The 17960-nt window shown below is 49.1% G+C and overlaps 1 protein-coding gene across 1 annotated transcript in view; it reads left to right on the top strand.

Moving 5' to 3' along the window:
* Adcy1 (adenylate cyclase 1) overlaps positions 1-17960 on the top strand; it is a 128280-nt gene that overhangs the window by 61887 nt on the left and 48433 nt on the right. Inside the window, exons 5-8 of the mRNA XM_028870541.2 lie at positions 6009-6136; positions 13300-13458; positions 14287-14428; positions 15687-15842. Of these exons, the coding sequence (XP_028726374.1) occupies positions 6009-6136; positions 13300-13458; positions 14287-14428; positions 15687-15842 (585 nt within the window). The remainder of the gene's footprint in view (positions 1-6008; positions 6137-13299; positions 13459-14286; positions 14429-15686; positions 15843-17960) is intronic.

The raw sequence follows: 17960 nt of genomic DNA, 5'->3' as shown, positions 1-17960 counted from the left end.
ATGTTCTGTTCTCTGCAGTGCTGTGTTTTTATCTTGGAAAAAAAAAAGAAGCTTATTGATATTTCTAATCCATTTAATCTTCTGCTCTTCATTTATATGTTTGTGTCTTTTTCTTGCTGCTGCAGATTCTAATGAAGTGCCTTGATTTGAACATATACCCCAAGGTTCATATGTTGGCGACTTAATGTCTTAGTCAGCAAAGGAGGAAGCTGGGGCCTATTATGTGATTAGCCCACAAGGGCTTAATGCTGTCTTGGGCTAGTGACCACAGGAACAGGTTGTTGCAATGCAAATTTGGTCACCTCCTGCCCTCTGTGTCTCATGCCCTCTCTTGTCCTGCTTTCCACTCGGGGAGCATGAAGACCCTTGAGGAACATGGGTCTCTCAGCCGGTTCGAGAACTCTAAGAAGTACATCCCAGTTCTTTATAAATTACCGGTCTTGAGTATTCTATTGTAGTAGCATAAATTGAATGAAGAGAGGCAATACTACTATTTGTTTCACTCTTCTCTAGGTAGTAGGTTCAAAACGACACTGTCAGTTATCAAGAATAAGACTACTGAGTAGTTCACCTTAACGTTTCCTAGTGCTTGCTTTTGTTGTTGGCTGAGGTTACCCCCTAGACAGTGAAGTGGTGTTTTCATGTGCTTTGAAATAATTCTCTGGGAGACCTTCTTTCCCAGGTGGTAACAGTTAAGTTATTTCATTTGGTTTGGATTTTTAGGCATCACTCTTTTTTGCCCAATTTTTTTTTTAGTATATATACAAAATATGTGCAAAGGTCAGTTCCACAGTGAAAATCCTGCAGATGCATTGCAAGAGGCTACTACCTGCTTCCTCCTACAGAAGTGGTTAAGCACCTGTGCTGTGTTTGGGTTTGATCTTGCTCCTCCTGTGTGGGCACATGCACTCCCCCTGCCCCCCCAACACTACAATGCAGACCTGTTCCTCTCTGGCCTTCCTAACACTAGAGAGACCACCAGGGACTGTATTTGCCTCGTCTGGTCCCTGTTGATGGGCAGATGTGTGCAGAGGTCTTTTTTTTTTTTTAGCTCCTCTGCCTCCGATTTCCCACCCACTTTAATGTATCCCCTGGGAGAGCTCTGTGCCTTTCCCTCTAACTGTGGGTGTAGCGGGTGAGCCTTTGCGGTGCCCATCACCTGTACCCTGTCATATAGAGATGGTGTTCTCAAAGGTCCTATTTCAAGTACAACTTGTCTTGCAATCTTTGTAGGAATGGCCAGTCTGATTTTAGTAATTAAAGTTTTTTTTTTTTTTTTAAAAAAACACACACATATTTTATTTTACATGTATGGGTGTTTTGCCTGCCTGCCTGTCTGTGTGCCAGGTGGGTGCCTGTGCCCATGGAGGCCAGAAGAGGGCAACCAGCCTCTGGGTGCTGAGAATCAAATTCTGGTCCTCTGGAAGAACAGCCTGTGCTCTTAACTGCTGAGCCATCTCTCCAGCCCCCACTTCGGACTTTAAATGCAACAGTTAGGGTAAAAAAACAAAACAAAACAAAACAAAACAAAACAAAACTAGATTAATCCAGTCTTGCCTTCCCCGTACTGGGGAGTTGGTGGTGCTGGGCTTGCCCATCTCAGAACTGCGCCACTTGGGTAGGTTATTTTAAGACTGACTGTAGCGGGATTGGACCTCGTAGGGCTCTGGACTTAGCAGCAGCATCTGCCTCTCAACTCTTTGCTGCTTCCTAGACCTGCAAATTGGTAGGTCTTAATTTGATCATTTCTGCATGGAATCACAGCTTTACTATGACCTCAAGACTTCCCCCCACACTTTATTAATTGCGGGGACTTGCGGGGTCAGAGCCACTGTTGGGGGTATAGGGTGTCTGACATCCTAGATTCTGTCCTGTGCTATCTACCCAGGCAAGGCCATAGTTGGTTAAGAACTGTCTGGAGCCCTCCAGGCCACACTTGGGAAGCTAAGCATGAGGCTTCTTAGTTCTTTGGGCAGGCTTGTGTGTGCCTTCCCAGTTTGGGAAGGAGAAGATAACTCTGATCCCTGGTCCTTGGTCCCAAGAACTGAATGTCTTCAAGCCCCTCCCATTCTCCCCTCCCACTGCTCCTCCCACCTCCTCCTCCTCTTTCCTGTCTTCCTGTCAGAATACAGAGCCACAGAGGCATCATAGATGCCCTGTTCTGGATTTCTTGCAGTGATTCCATACCAGACTTTCTATATTTATAGAGAAGCTTCTGAAGATCTAAATCAGCAAGAACAACTAAAAACATCTTTTTGAGCTCTTAAGATTGCTCGCAAAGATTGCTGGACCTTTGATGTTAAAAATAAAGCAGTGTATCCAGTGAGTGTCTATTGTAGGCTGTGTCTGCCAGCATGGTGGGGGCCAGGTGGGAAAGCACAGGGAAGAGCAAGGGCGGTGCAGGGGAGGGGCATGCTCTGGAGTGATACTGGATAAACTGAGATCCTACACTGACCTGTGCATACGCTGATCAGGCTCCAGGTAACACCAGCTGTTCTAAAATGACTATTCCGGCCTGTTTCCCCAGAGAACACAAGGCTCTCATGCATGTGTGTATATGTGCATGTCTGTGGTCCTCAGTACTCAAGGACTTTGACCTCACTGCCTGAGGCAGTCTGACCGTATTTGTCTTGGTGGCACCATGTGGTAATGGTCACCTTCAGCATCCCTGTGATGTCTCTTTGTTCTGCACAGTGTGCTATTTTTTGTCTTCTCCATACAACACTTGTATTGGCTGGGGTCAGATTCCAAACTTGCCAGTCCTTCCGAAGATGTTCCATTTCTTTGGAGGCATCATGTGCTGAGGGAGACCCAGGGATGGAAGGAACAGGCATGGGGCCATTTGCATGGCTAATGGCCCTCTCTTCTCAGATTGTCATTGGTGGCTGGAGATAGCTCTTGAAGTCCCTGCGGCACAGGGGCCTGGGCAGCTTTGGACAGCAGTGAGCTATGGCTGTGTTCAGCTCTGGTACCGTCTTTCCATGGAGAGGCCTAGAGACCCCTCACTGTCCAGGTGTAATGGTGACCCCTGCTTAGTCTGGCATTTGTTAATTTACAGGATTTGAGAACGTTACAGGGAACAGTTGGTTTGTGAATTCAAACATAAAATTATACCTGAATGGTGGATGTGTTTTCAAAGTGGACGTCGTGGAGCTGTGGGATGCAGTGGAAGCGTCTTATGGTCTGTGAAGTCCGTCCTCATCTAGATGTCCTGCAGGAAGTGAGGCCATTGTCTTCCTGCATGTCTTAGCTTGAAGCAGACATGGGCCAAATCTTCTGGCTATCTGCTCTGAAAATAGGTATCATAGACTCCCAGAAGTGGTCATCTCAGGCAAGATTCTTACTTGAATTTAGTTAACATTGCAAATGGTTTATTTCGCAACTATCACCTTAAAAGACATTTGTTTAAAATGTCTCAGTGTGGGTGCTTCTGGGCAAATGTCAACAGCTATAACTAACCTGTGCAAAGGTTATTTTTGGTATGGCTTTGATTATTTCCAGATGTTAAGGGGACCTGAAATGGAGCTGTTTGAGAACTGTGGTGTTTTTTTAAATTATTTTTTATTTTTTGAAAGTTTTATTTATACAATGGATATTGACCATATCCATCCACCACTACTTCCCTCCAACACCCTCTTGGTCCCCAAACGATCTCCATCCCAATTTCATGTCCTCTTTCTCATTGCTGTTAGTACCTCTTTATCTAATTAGTGCTGCCCATGTGCACATGGGTGTGAGGCCATCAACTGTAGTATGTGCAACCTGTCAGCAGCCATGTCCCCAAAGGAGAGTGACTCTCTCTCAACACCGGTTAACTGCCTGCATCTCCTTCAATAGGGGTGCATCCTCTGGGGCCCCTGACCCATCATGCTGGGATTTCGACCAGCTTGATCTTATACAGATAACATCATTGCTATGAGTTGATCTGCATGTGACATGAGTGTTGTACACAGATTTCCTTCCCATTCTGTGGCTCTTACATTCTTTCTGCCCCTCTTCTGTGAAGTTCCTGAGCCTTGGGTGGTGGAGGTTGATATAGATGACCTCCCCACAGCTGAATACTGAGTGTTATTTGTACTCAGCCCTTCAACCAGTTCTGAGTCTCTGCCTTAACCACGACCCACTGTAAAAGGAAACATCTTTGGCCAAAGTTGAGAGAAGCCCAAATCTATGGTCTAAACGTAAATATGTAGACCATAGTATAGTTTATACTATATATGTTAGAGTATAGTATGACCGTTTAAGAAAATAGCAACAGTAAGTTCCCTGCGAGGGAACAGTAAGTTCCCTGCCGTCTCTCCAGCCATGGGCTTTTGACCATGTAGAGAGTGCCAGGCATGAATTCCCTCTTGCGCAGGGGTCCTCGTATCCGGTCAGAAAGTGGTTAGCAACCTGCATCACCATCATGCCACTCTTGCACCAGTGGGCACATCTTGCCAGCAGGGCAGTATTGTAGCCTGCACATCCAGCACTGGGTAAGGGCATCCCGATGTTTGCCTCCCCCAGCAGTCTGCATAACTCCTTCTGTCACTGTGTAAGCTCGCCAGCAGGGAGAGTTCCCTGGGTGAGGTTGACTTCTAGGTCCTGCATCCAAAGTGAGTGGTGTCTTCAGCACTAAGGTCTTACCATCAGTTATTGGGAGCAACCGAGAGCAGTTCTCATGGTGTGTGTTATTATGGATGCATCTGGGTCCTCTATGACCAATAACTCAGAGAGGTATCCAGTGCTTGGCACTGAAAATTTCATTTAATAACCCATGTCTTCTGGAAGCATGTTGTCCACCTATGCAGGATACTTCTGTTCAAATCCTTTAAAAATATATAGTATATTAAAAAAATTATTTAGAAACTATTAGATTTCATATAGTTTCTTCACATAGCCTTAGTTTTGCCAACCCACCTGCTATCCATCTTTTCCTGAATCTCCACATCCCTAAGTAAGCCTTTTCCCCTCGAATGCCTCCTGTGTTCTACCACCCCTCTTAATTGCTTTTTAAATTTTTATTTTGCATGTGTGGGAAGGGCGCCATGCCATGATGTGTGCGCGTGCGCGTGTTTAGAGGCCAACTGGCGGGATTCAATTCTCTCCTTTCACCCTGTGAGTTCCAGTGTTCAAACTCAGGTGGTCAGGTTAGGTGGCAACGGCCTTTACCTACTGAGTCATTTCCCTGGCTCTAGCAATTGCATATTCTAATGATTTTCTTGAAATAAAAATGACAGTCACAATGATATGTGGATCTGTCATCATGTGTCAGGTTTCAGAATAGTGTGTGACTAACTTGCTCCTTACTGAAATCCACCCATCCTCCCTGGGGGAGGGGTGTCCATGCCCCCCCTGCATGGATGTTCTAGGGGACGCTGTGAGTGAGTCCCCTCAGAGGTGCTGTGGCAGCGTGAACAATCTTAACCTGAATATCCAAACTGTGAAATTCTTCCAAAGCTAAAACTTTGAGCATCATGTGACACTCAAAAACTTTAGGAATTTGAAGCTTTTAGATTGGGTATGCCCGCCAGCAAAGTCTATGCCAGTCTTTCTAAATCTGACAATAAGAAAAAAGATCTGGAAGTGCTTCTGGCTCTTGGAATTTCAGATATGGGAGACTCAGCATGCATTCTTCATTTCTTAATATAAATGGGAAAATGTACTCCAAGGTGGGAGGTTCAGAGCGGCAGGGACTTCTGTGTGGGTATGGCTTGGACTTCCTTCTAGATTGCATGTCTTCCTGAAGGGCTGGACCATGGTTGGGGTTGGGGGGGCACTGTGTAAGTTAAGTGGATGGGGGTACATTCCTAAAAGGTGGCCTTACTCCTGGACCTTGAAGGTCCAGGTGGTGTTAGCTAAATAGAGAAGATGGGAGAGATACACGATCCCAGGAGAAAGAAGTGAGGGTATTGGGGGCCCTGAGGGGAGCACCCTTACAAGCCTGACCCTGGCCACTGAAGGCCATACACCAGCATTCTCACCAGCAGCAGCTCTGTCAATGATCTTGTGCTGTGCTTTCCCCAAAGGAAAACCACTGTCGCCGCATCAAGATCCTTGGGGACTGCTACTACTGTGTGTCTGGCCTCACCCAGCCCAAGACTGATCACGCCCATTGCTGTGTGGAGATGGGACTTGACATGATCGATACCATCACGTAAGTGTTGCGCCGTGACCACGTCTGTCTCCGACTGCAGAGGCTGAGGCAGCATTAGGAGGGGGCGGGGTCAGAGTGACCCGCCTGCATCGAGAGGTGATGCTTTGGTGAGCCCTCCTCTCGGTTTATGATGCATTGCTCTGTGCACAGAAATCCTTTGTGTGCCTAGTGTGCCCATAAGGGACCTCTGTAACTGAGCTTGGGGAGGCACTGAGGAAGGCTGAGGGCACAAGCCCATTCAAAGCCAGCCAGTGTTCTTCTGGGCAGCCGATTGCCTCGGGTGCTCTGTGGGGAGAGGGGGCCGAAGTCTGGGCATGTGAGTTCCCGTGGAGTGGGTTCTCCTGTGAGACCCAGCCTACCTTTTCTTGGTCAGCCGCGGCTGGCCTTGTCAGAGATGGTGATGTATTCCAGGTGTGGGACTGATGGACGAAGGGAGGGTCCAAATCCAGATGTCTCAGCGGAGTGGCAGGTAGTTTCCATGAGCTGGTCTCAGGAAGTGGTGGTGTAAAGTTCATGCTTAGAGTGGCAAGTACTGACATAAAAGCTACTCAAGGAAGCTGTCAAGTGGCTGCCGCATGCAGGCATGCACACACACAGCATCCACACAGTTGGGGTTTGGGGACAGGTGTAAGGAAGCAGCCAGCACTGTGGCTGCCCTGAACACCCAAGTTGGCTCTGCAGGAACTAGCTCTCCAGGACTGCTCCTGCCAGAAGCCCTCGGGAGCTGATCTGAGCTCCACTCTATGAAATGAGAGCGGAGAAGTTCCCTGGTGCCTACGATCAATCCCTAGATGCAGGAGTCACTGCCCCGGGGAAAGGCAGCTGGAAAATGTGTTCTGCCGCAAGGGGGGTAAGGAAGGGAGAAGAGGAAGATGCCTGGCAATGACTATCTATTGTTCCCCGGAAGGATGTTATATTGTGTGTCCCAGGTCACATCAAATCACTATTAGGGTTTGGAGAGATGGCTCAGTGGGTTATGAGGACTGGCTGCTTTTCCAGAGGACCTGGGTTTGATGCCCAGCACCCACATGGTGCTCACAATGCTCAGAAACTGCAGTTCCAGGGGCTCGGACACCTGCCCTCTTCTGGCCTCTGTGGGCACTGCATGCATGTGGCCCACAGACATACATGCGGGCAATGCATGTGGCCCACAGACATACATGCGGGCAAAACACCCATACACATATAATAAAAATAAATTAAAAGGATCACAGTTGCATATGATATATTATCTTGTATCATGTGTGGAAGCAGACAACATATCCTCTGCCATGTTACCTATCCTGTCCCGTCATCACCACCCCTCGCCTGTATCACATCCTATACCATCGAACTATAGTTTACATAATACCATGTGTCATATTTATCATGTGTGTGTCTGTATTGTGCCATATATTATATCGGGTATTACATATGTATGCCACATGATGTAATATGCAATGGCACCATACTCTGACTCCAAGTATGGGTAATTTGATGTTCAGCAGGAGCCCCGTTGAGTCCAGGACAGGTTGTTGAGGCAAAGACAATATGTATTCTTAAAGCCAGAAAAACCAAGATGAGGTAGCATCATTGTGTCTTTACGCTCCTTTTCTCTCTGGTGTTTAAATCAGGAAACAATTGATGAATTAAAGTACACTATCTATCCATGTGTGAAATTGTCATAATGGAACCCATTGTTTTTAACCTTTGTATATACTCATAACAAAAGGAAGAAAAGGAGAAGTGATGGATGAAACCTGGTGGCTGGTGAGCTGCGGATTTGACAGACAGTCATTGGGTGACTCCATCTCATGCCACTGGTTAGGGCCTTGTGATGAATGAGGCAGTGTCCTCAGTGGGTGTGTCCCTGTAAATGTAGAAGACAGGCTCAGTGTATCAGGGCCTGTGCTACCTTCTGAAGCCAGCATGGCTACAGTACATCACTCTGCATTCCACTTCCCATCATGCATCATGTATAGACAGGTCGCATATTTTACCACGTCCTGTTTTGTGTGCCCTGGTTCAGGTACAATGAGGCTTTGTAGGTGGAAGAGCTGAGACAGAGGGTGTGCTATGTAGATCCAGGGGGCTCCATCTGACTGGGGTGACCAGGTAGCTCACAGTGGCTTTGTACCCTGCAGACTGGATGCCCTTCCTGCCTGTGTTCTCTGGCAGCTTTCCATGGCCTCTCCGAGTTCAGGAGCCTTATTTCTCACATGGGGCGCAGGCCTTCCTTTCTTTCCAGTCTCTCTTATAAAGTTGGCACGTGCTTCAGTTCTAAGGCATTTCTGTGGAGTGCCACATCCACCTGCTGAGGCTGAGCCGATACCTTGCCACCCTGCCCAACTTGCTCTGCTTCATGGTCTCCTCACTGTTCCTCCAGTATTTCAGCTGGAATTCTCTGTCTCTGTGTCTCTGTCTCTGTCATGAGAGGCTGGAGAGCCTGAGGCTTGGCGGCCTTGCCTTGCCTTCCTGGACTGCTTTCCACTCCGTCTTATAGTCATACAGCCTCGAGATCCCATGAGCTTAGAGTCTTTCTGTGACCTGAATTTCTGGCTCTGGACGGGAAGGAACAAGCAGCTTGAGTTCATCCAAGAGAATCTAACAGCCCTTCTTCCCGTGAGAATTGCACAGAGCCAGGGATGGCCCATGTGTGCTCAGCATTGGCTGGCCTCTGGATCTCCCAGGAAGATTCCATATGGCAACTGGCACCTTCCCTGATGGCCATACCAGCCTGCTTGTGCCCCTGTTTCAGAGGGGTGCGCAGAATCACACAAGACAGAACATGTTTATCTGGACGACAGGCATGTCCAGGCAAAGCAGGGTGTTCATGTGGTTTTGTTTCTTGACCTTGGAGTGGGGCATCTGGGAGCTTTGGAAACACTGTGACTCTTGGAGAAGACCTCGGGAGAACCAGTGAAGCGCTGGAGCCCATACATGTGCAGGATGCCATGCTGGGCCTTGTGCTGAATGCCCCAATGTGGGGGGCAGTGCCTATGCCCTTAACTACGTCTTCCTTCTGTCTGGAGCCATCTGGACCAGAGGTGCCTCCCAGTATCTAGAAGAAGCTAGCGGGCTTCAACGGTTTGGATTCTTTGATTCTGAAATGACCTCTTTTTTTAAAATGTCCCCGAGTGATGGACAGTATGTCCCAGTGACCAGTAAATAGCTCAGTCTGTGGGCCTGAAGTGCCCATTTTTTAGGAACCATAGGTCTTTTGTAGGTTTGAGAATTCTGACTGGACAGAGAGCTTTTCTGAGACTCAAAGACTAGCAGGAAGATTCTGGAACTGTTTCCTGCACATGCATCTAGTGGATGCATGGTGCAATGATGAAGGGTGATGGGGAGGCCACTGTCCTCTGACCCAGCTGGGTCTGGTCTCCATGATCAGCTGTTAAGTTCAAACGAGGCTTTGCTGGCAGAACCTGACCAGGACTGCTGGCTGTTGGGAGCATGGCAGTCCATTCCGACACTTGTGCATATAGGATGGGCTTGTGCAGAGAAGGAGCATGGGCCAGACAAGGAAGGGTACCGTCAGGGCAGGCCCTGCTCCAAGTGTGAATGCAGATGGAAGTCTGCTAGACTGGTCCTGATTTCTCCCCAGGCTGGAGGGGTCAGGACACTTTCCTTGTCAACGACTGTATAACAATCTGGTTATTTTACTTCCTAGACTGTTCATTCCTATGGGGAAAGTAGACAGAAACATTCACTTTATTTTTCTTTTCTAACTGTTAAACTCAGGCCCTCCATGCCTGTTGTCTTGTCATTGATTAGTTCAGAGGTTGAGGACATTGTTTTTCTGCAATCCCAGGCAGCCCTGGAGTGGACCCAGAATGGGAATGGGACCCCCTAAAGTGTAGAGCATCTGTGTTCCTCACTTTTATATCCCTGCAATGCAATACCAAGAAGAAGGGGCTTCAGGGCCATCTCCTCAGCTGTTGTACCAGGGCTGGCAGATATCTGAAGGGCTAGGACACCTCCCACTCCACCCCCCAGTGGCCTTATTTTGATGGGCATCTAAGGATTTCTATGCTGCTCAGGCCTCAGAAAATAACTCCTCCTAAGCTCTGTGCCCAGATGCCCATGAGGGCAGGCATGCCGCTGGTGAAGTAGTTGAGCCTGCCCCCCATCCTCCATCCAACACGGTCTGTGCCTCCTCCCCTTTCTGCTTATACCCCTCCCCTCCCACCGTGGACCAGACCTCCACGTTCCCTGAGGGACCGGACCCCAGGACCTCTGGTTGCTGAGGCCAGAGAGGAGCTTGTGGGTTCCTGGTTCCCAGTCTGGGGTGATGTTTCATTTTCCTCGAACGCTTCGTCCTCTCTGGCTGTGAATGGAGACGTGGTGGTTGTGAGGACTGAGCGTCTCTCAGATGCCGTAGCTGAGTGGGAGGATTTCCGCAGCCTCGGGAGGGGATGATTCACCAGCTCCCAGGCAGAAGGAGCCATCCCAAGAAGAGGGAGGCCCTCTGCGGCAGGGTTTCCCCAGGATTCCCTCCGCTCTGCTGCCCGTGGTCCTGTACAAGTCTGTCCACGTCACAGGGAAGCCCCTGCTGGCACAAGTGACATGGGAACAGTGACCTAATTATTCTTCCACGTGCCTTCCAAGTGCACAAAGTGCTTTCTTTCTAAATAGATATTATCTGCCCTGGCCTTGCTTTTGAGCTGCTCTGCTGAATTGGGAAATGCACGGGTTTCCCCCCAGTGACCCACCTCTGAGCTGGTGAGGACAGATTGCCCCGTCAGTAAGTCATTGGTGGATGCCCGTGGTCTCTAGGCTAACGTTCTTATACCCAGGCATTTCTTTCTTCACCTGGCTGTGTGTGAGCCACAGCACATGCCAGTCTCTCAGTACAGACTAACCTTGAGGATTGCTTTGTCTAATTCCTGGCTTCTGGTTTCTAGAGTCAGCCTTGTGGATGTGTTTAATTGGAGTTTTCTCTGGGGTGGAGAATGCTATATACTTCCGAATTTCCACTCACTACAAAAAAAAAAAAAATCTGGCATAATATTTAGGGGACCTTGGGATTCTGAGCATGTATATTAAAGCCGATGATTGCATTTTTATAGATGGTGAAGCGGAGGCCCGGGAGGGGAAGTTAGGAGCCCTTGTGTTGAAGGCACAAGTTTGAACACATTGGGTGGAAAGGGGTTGCTGTAGTCTTCTATCATGCGAGGATGGAGGCTGGAGGCTGCCTCAGGCACATGTGTTATCTCTGCTTCTGGGGAATTCTGCCCATTCCACCCTTTCTATTTTTTCTCTGTTGTGTGCACAGCTGTATCCATGGTGCTTGGAAGAATGGCCAAGCAATGTGAACTCAGCAGGTTCTTGTTGAACAGAACGCAGATTCGTCCTTTCATCTACGCTCTGGGTTTTATGTCGGCCAGGATCTATGTACACCGAGAGGGGAGAAGGACCCTGTGCCTCAGGGTTGGCTGCTTCCTATTGGGATCCAGCACCAAACAGGGTCAGGACCACATTCTTCCAACATAGAAAATACTTGTGATAGATAAGTCACTCTGAGAGCAGAAATAAGAAATAATAGGATGAATAAAGCCGATGGGCTGTGGAAATCCTGGTGTCCTGGAAAGGAAGTAAAAGTTTATGTTGGATTTGGACAAATTGTGCTTGGGTATAAGGGAGCCAAGAGGTGCCACGGCAGAACAGCTGGATGGGCTGTTTCATTAGAAGACACTCTCCAGGGTGCTATGGATTCGGTGGTGCCAGCCTTGACATACCAGAGGCAGAAGCTGCCAGGAAAGACTGAGTGTTGGCAGACGGTGTTAGGTGCCAGACATGTGGGGCCTTGTGAGCTTAGGCGGATCCCAGCTCACAGGGATCCAAAACAGCTGGTTCGGAAGGCTTAAGGGAGCTTGTGGGCATTTGTAGACACGGGCAAATGCATATCCTGGCAGTCCCCAGGCTGCCTTACCTTTTGTGACTTCAGAAACAGAGATGCTGAATGTGCTTCAGAACATGAAGGGCAGGTGTCTTCACGAACGTTGCTCATGTTGCTCATGTGGGTTTGAAAATGCAGATTTTCTTATTAGAGTTTCATTTCAATGTCTCTTATTGAAGATTGGCAGGCCACTGGGAATAAAGTTAAAGTTTTAAAAGTTTCATTCAAAATGTGAAAAACAAAATGGATCTTAAAGACTTCGCAATAGTCTGACTTCCACATGTACTTCTGGGATCACTGAAACTGATTCTGCACTAGGAATTCAGGACCCTGCCCTTGGGCTGCATCTGGCTCTTGCATCTTGCCTGCCCAAGCACAGAGGCAGGGAGCAGCTGTCCTGTTTGAAAGACAACTCAGGGGAGTACCTGGTGGGGACCAAGGGAAGGCCAGAGGGTGTGGGTATATGTTGTGCATGTATTCCAGGTGGGAGCAGGGTGGGCAGTTTGTAAACAGAAGTCAGGGTGAAGGTTAGCCAGATGCAGGGCAGGGTCAATCCATACATGCTCTTTTATTACTGAAAATGTGACCTGCAACATCCTCCTAGGTGATACCACACAAACTGGAGGATAGAGCAGGCAGAGGCTCATTGAAGGCTGCACGGTTGGCACCTTCAGTGACAAGGAGATGGTGTTCTTCCCAGAGTCCCTCGTGGAGCATCCTTTGGTGTTCTCTAGGAGTGGAATAGAAAAGGCTGGAAGGAGGTGGTTTACATCTCCTGCATTGAGGTGCACCAGGGGAGCTCTGAAGCAATTCCAGACATTGTCAGAGCTAATGTTGCCAGAGCCAGACTCACACGCCAGGACACTGAGTCTCAGGGACCAAGAGTGGTGTATCCTCAGTTGGCCAGACTGGCTGGTGCCCAAGTCCTTAATTACCTCTGCACGTGCTCTGCCTTCGTCCACTTCCCCAGACTGTTTCCTCAGAAGATCTCCGTTGAGGTCCTGGGCTCATTTCCTCTTGGAGACTTCCCTGGGTGGGGAGGGGCAGGAGGATGCTATGTGGGGAGCTCACAGAGTTTGCTGCCCATCGATGTGGCTGACTTTTAGCTCACGGGTGGGCAGAGATGTGCTGCTGTCCTCTGATCAGACCCCCTGGTACCTGTCACATCACAAACCCAAGCAGCCTATTCCCCTGTGCTCATGGCTTCACAGTGCAGCCGTGACAGCCTACTGAGGTCCCTGCCAGGCAGCCTTCGGCCCCATGCCCTGTACCTGTGTTACAGATCCGTGGCCGAAGCTACTGAAGTGGACCTGAACATGCGTGTCGGGCTACACACCGGCAGGGTCCTCTGTGGAGTCCTGGGCCTACGCAAGTGGCAGTACGATGTCTGGTCCAATGATGTGACCCTGGCCAATGTCATGGAGGCTGCTGGCTTACCTGGGTAAGTTGTAGCTTGGGTGGAAGGTGGCCGAGCGCCTTTGCTAGGGTCCTCATTTCAAGCGTTTGATCCTGAGGGTACTTGGGTAGGTTCACCTTTGACCCTCCATAGGACCCGGCTGAGGTCCAGTGCACATCTGCAGAAACCCAGTGTGGGTCAGACCAGATGTGCATGGGGACTTTATCCTGGTACATGGGGTATTCTCATGCCTTGTTATTACTTCTGTGTTTTATTTTCTCACACCTCAGCATGGAAAATGCTGTGACTTTAGAGCCTCCCCTAGTGACTGTCATTCATGCCCCGCCCATTTACCCTGTCTCTCAGTCAGCTGCAGAGTTTGAACATGAACTCAAGGCTTTCTCCTACAGGGAATTCAGAAAATCTAGGGAAGAGCTGGCCTGGCAGAGAAGCAGCAGGTGGAGGTTCCCTTAGCATTTCCCACGGCCCTCTGCCCTCTGGCCCCCGCATCCAGGACCTGCAGCTCCTCATTGGGCTGGCTGTGAAGTCTTCCCCTTTCTTTTTCCACTCTGCTTTGTTCTCATCTTCTTTATTACAAACTTCTGATTGTTTCTTTCTCTCCGTTGGGGCTCTTCCTGATCCTTTGTGGCTTTCGCCAACCCGATCCTGCCCTCCTGGCTGTGCACCCCATCACTTGGCTTGCCTGGGCCTTCCAGTCCTTTTTTCCCAGGTTACTCACGCATTGGAACATGAGTGCGTGTGCCTCCGGAATCTTGCCCCAACCTCTGCTGTGACCCAAGTGAGTGCCTCACCCAGGACCCTGCGCAGCCACACTTGTGAGTTCACACTCAGCTTTGTATCCTTCTCTCATAGGAAGGTTCACATCACAAAGACGACCCTCGCGTGCTTGAACGGGGACTACGAGGTCGAGCCAGGTCATGGCCACGAGAGGAACACCTTCCTGAGAACTCACAACATCGAGACCTTCTTTATTGTGCCATCCCATCGGAGAAAGGTGGACAGCCCGCTCCCCTCGTTCAGTCATGAAACAGCCTGGCCCAGCAGAGCTTTAAAGAAACCATGGTTCTCACCTCCTGCTCTCCCATGTGGGCTGAGATATATTGGGTGCAGGGCTTTGTATCATATCTGTAGGAGGGGGAGAAGAGACAAGAGTTGGTAAGAGTCTGGAGAGCCAGCAATCTGGGGATGACTGGGCCACTTTGGGTCCTTTGTCCTTTCTGTGGCCCCTCACTCCTTTGCATAGTGGCCATGAACTTCCTGAAAGAGGTCGGGGTACAAATCTTTGTAAATTTACGGATGCTGTGCAAGAGGACGCTCTGACCATCCTGCGTTGGATGCTTCACGTCACACAGCCAGGAAAAAAATGATGTGGTCAGGATTGAGGGGGACAGAGATGCTTCCAAGGCTCAGGTGACGGTTCGAGCTGATTGGATGGCCTGGAATAAATTGAGGGTTCTGACACAGATGAGGGGTGGGCTCAGAGGAGGGGGCGAACTCAGGCGAGTGAAGGGGTTCAGGTAACTATGCTTGTTAGGTGAGGGTGTGTGTTCGGGTGAGGGTGTGTGCTCGGGTGACGGTGTGTTGCTGGAGGGCACTCTCCAGGTTCCCCAAGCCCCGCAGTCCCACAATCCACGTATAAAATAATCACTCAGACGCTTATATTACTTATAAACTGTATGGCCGTGGCAGGCTTCTTGCTAATTGTTCTTTTATCTTAAATTAACCCATTTCTATAAATCTATACCTTGCCACGTGGCTGGTGGCTTACCGGCATCTTCACATGCTGCTTGTCCTGGCGGTGGCTGCAGTGTCTCTCCCTCAGCCTTCCACTTCCCAGAATTCTCCTCTCTCCTTGTCCCACCTACTTCCTGCCTGGTCACTGGCCATCAGTGTTTCATTTATATAGAATGATATCCACAGCAATGGTGTTTGCTTGGGTGAGGGTGTGTGCTCAGATATAGGTAGATCCTCACATGACGATTTAGGTGGGAGATGGTGCTCTTGAAGGTGCGGGTTCTGGTTCAGGTGATGGGTTAGGTGAGTGGGCCTGTTCATGTGAAGGTACTGGTTTAGTTGACAGTGCACACATGAGAGGGAGTACATAGATTTCTGGATGCCTGGCATGCAGGAGGTACCAGGCCACTTAATTTCGGTGCCCTGTAGTTCCTATCACTATTAAGGTCACGTTTCCATCCTGAGAGTCAAGATCTGCTTCATTGACCATATCTTCCCCCACCCTTGTCTTTGGATAGATATTTCCTGGCTTGATTCTCTCGGATATCAAACCAGCCAAGAGGATGAAGTTCAAGACCGTCTGCTACCTGCTGGTGCAGCTCATGCACTGCCGGAAAATGTTCAAAGCTGAGATCCCTTTCTCCAACGTGATGACCTGTGAGGATGATGACAAGGTAAGAATGGCCAAGGGACACGGGGCACCACTCCCTCTCCTCATCTCTGGTGCAGCTTGACTAGAACACTCCTCATCCCGATACCCTCACGACCTTGTGACGCAGCACAAGTCTGTATGTCATTGTGAACTTCGTATTTATCCAAGTCTAAGTTCACAGTCCGCACACGTTGTCCAGCTGTTTGGTCATTCGGGTCTGTTGTCTTAGCCTTCCAATCATGAGCTTGATCCTCTGAGTCTCTCTCTTCCTATCCTCATGGGCTCCTGTGCCCCTTACTATGTTCACGTCTTAACTTCTCACATTACATGGAGAATGTGGAAAGGGGTGCAGGAAGTGATTGGGGGGAACTGGACTTGCATGTGTGAAAAGTTCAGCTGGCATGACGCAGCCTTGATTTCCAGCTTGGTGTGTTAGCCGGCCCAGGCTACCACAACAAAAGAGCCCGGTCTGAGAGGGGTAGACCACAAACTCCCTGGAAGCTAGCTGTCCAAGGTCAGAGTACTTGCCGGCCTAGTCTCTCCTTGGCTTGCAGAAGCCATCTTCTTGGTGTGTCCTTATGGTGGCAGGCACGGGACTCTGGTGGCACCTCCTCTCCTTATAAGGGCCTAATCCCATCAGGACCTCCTCTAAAGGAAATCACCTCCAACTCCTCCATTGTCATGTCGGAGCTAGAGTTTCAGCACTTGAATTTGGGGGTGATGTGTTGTTGTTTGCTCTTCTTTTGGGGGGCACCACCCAGCTCTCAAATAAACCACACATGGAAGCTTATTCTTAATTATGAATGTCCGGCCTTAGCTTGGCTTAGTTTCTAGCCAGCTTTCCTTAACTTACTCGACTACCTTTTGCCTCTGGGCTTTTCCTTTTCTATTCCTAAATACCTTTCTTTGTTTCTTACTCCGTGGCTGGCAGTGTAGATCGGTGGCTGGCCCCTGGAGTCCTCCTCCTCCTTCTCTGCCTCCTTCTTGATCTGTTCTCTTTCCAGATTTCTCCCTCTATATATTCGTCTCTGCCTGCAGCCCTGCCTATCCTTTCCCCTGCCTTGCTATTGGCCCGTTCTTTATTAGACCATCAGGTGTTTTAGACAGGCACAGTAACGCAGCTTCACAGAGTTAAACAAATGCATCCTAAACAAAAGTAACACACCTTCAAATATTCTGCTACAGTGATGTAAGCCTTCAACCCATCATAGTTGGCCATGCTTTCTTCCTCTCACTGGGTCCTGCCTTCCAGAGCTTCTGCTGAATTCAGAGCTGTTCCAGTTTGCTGTGAGATGGCACTTGTGTGTTCTTGTCCATCCTTGGTGCTCCATCCTATATTATGGCCACACGACACACTTTCACTTAGGTCACCTTGGGACCAGTACCCCATGTCCCCAGAGGGCCTGTCTGGAAAGGAATTATGTTGCCATTTCTTTTCCTCCACTTTCTTCCTTTATTTTTCCTGGAAGGCCTACTGTTTGGATGTTGGCGCTGTTGAACTGACTGAACCCCCACCCCCCTCTCAAGCTCTTTCCTTCTATGTTCTGCAAAGTTTTTTTTTTTTCAACTTTATCATCAGTCTTTGTTAGGCTTTGTATTGTTTCGACAAAACACCATGACCAAAAAGCAAGTTGGGGAGGAGAGGGTTTATCTGGCTTACACTTCAGCATTGCTGTTCATCACTGAAGGAAGTCAGGACAGGAACTCACACAGGGCAGGATCCTGGAGGCAGGAGCTGACGCAGAGGCCATGGAGGGGGAGCTACTTACTGGCTTGCTTCCAATGGCTTGCTCAGCCTGCTTTCTTATAGAACCCGAATCACCAGGCCAGGGATGGCTCCACCTATCATGGGCTGGGCCCATTCATCACTAATTGAGAAAATGCCTTAGACTGGGATCTGATGGAGGCATTTCCTCAACTGAGGCTCCTTCCTCTCTGATGACGCTAGCTTGTGTCAAGTTGACACATAAAACCAGCCAGTACGTCATCTGACACTTCTGTTGAGCTTTTCACTTCTCAAAAATTCCAGGTACTCTTTGTTTTATGAATAATTCCTTTATGAAATTGTATTCCCATGTCAGAGACCCCAGGCTGGCCTGGAAATTTGCCACGTAGCTAAGGATGCCCTTGAACTTCTGAT

This window comes from Peromyscus leucopus, chromosome 10, assembly GCF_004664715.2.
Source record: "Peromyscus leucopus breed LL Stock chromosome 10, UCI_PerLeu_2.1, whole genome shotgun sequence".
In the NCBI taxonomy this organism is placed as follows: domain Eukaryota; kingdom Metazoa; phylum Chordata; class Mammalia; order Rodentia; family Cricetidae; genus Peromyscus; species Peromyscus leucopus.
Note: the sequence above shows the minus strand (reverse complement) of the source record. Positions and strands in the feature narration are given on the sequence as shown.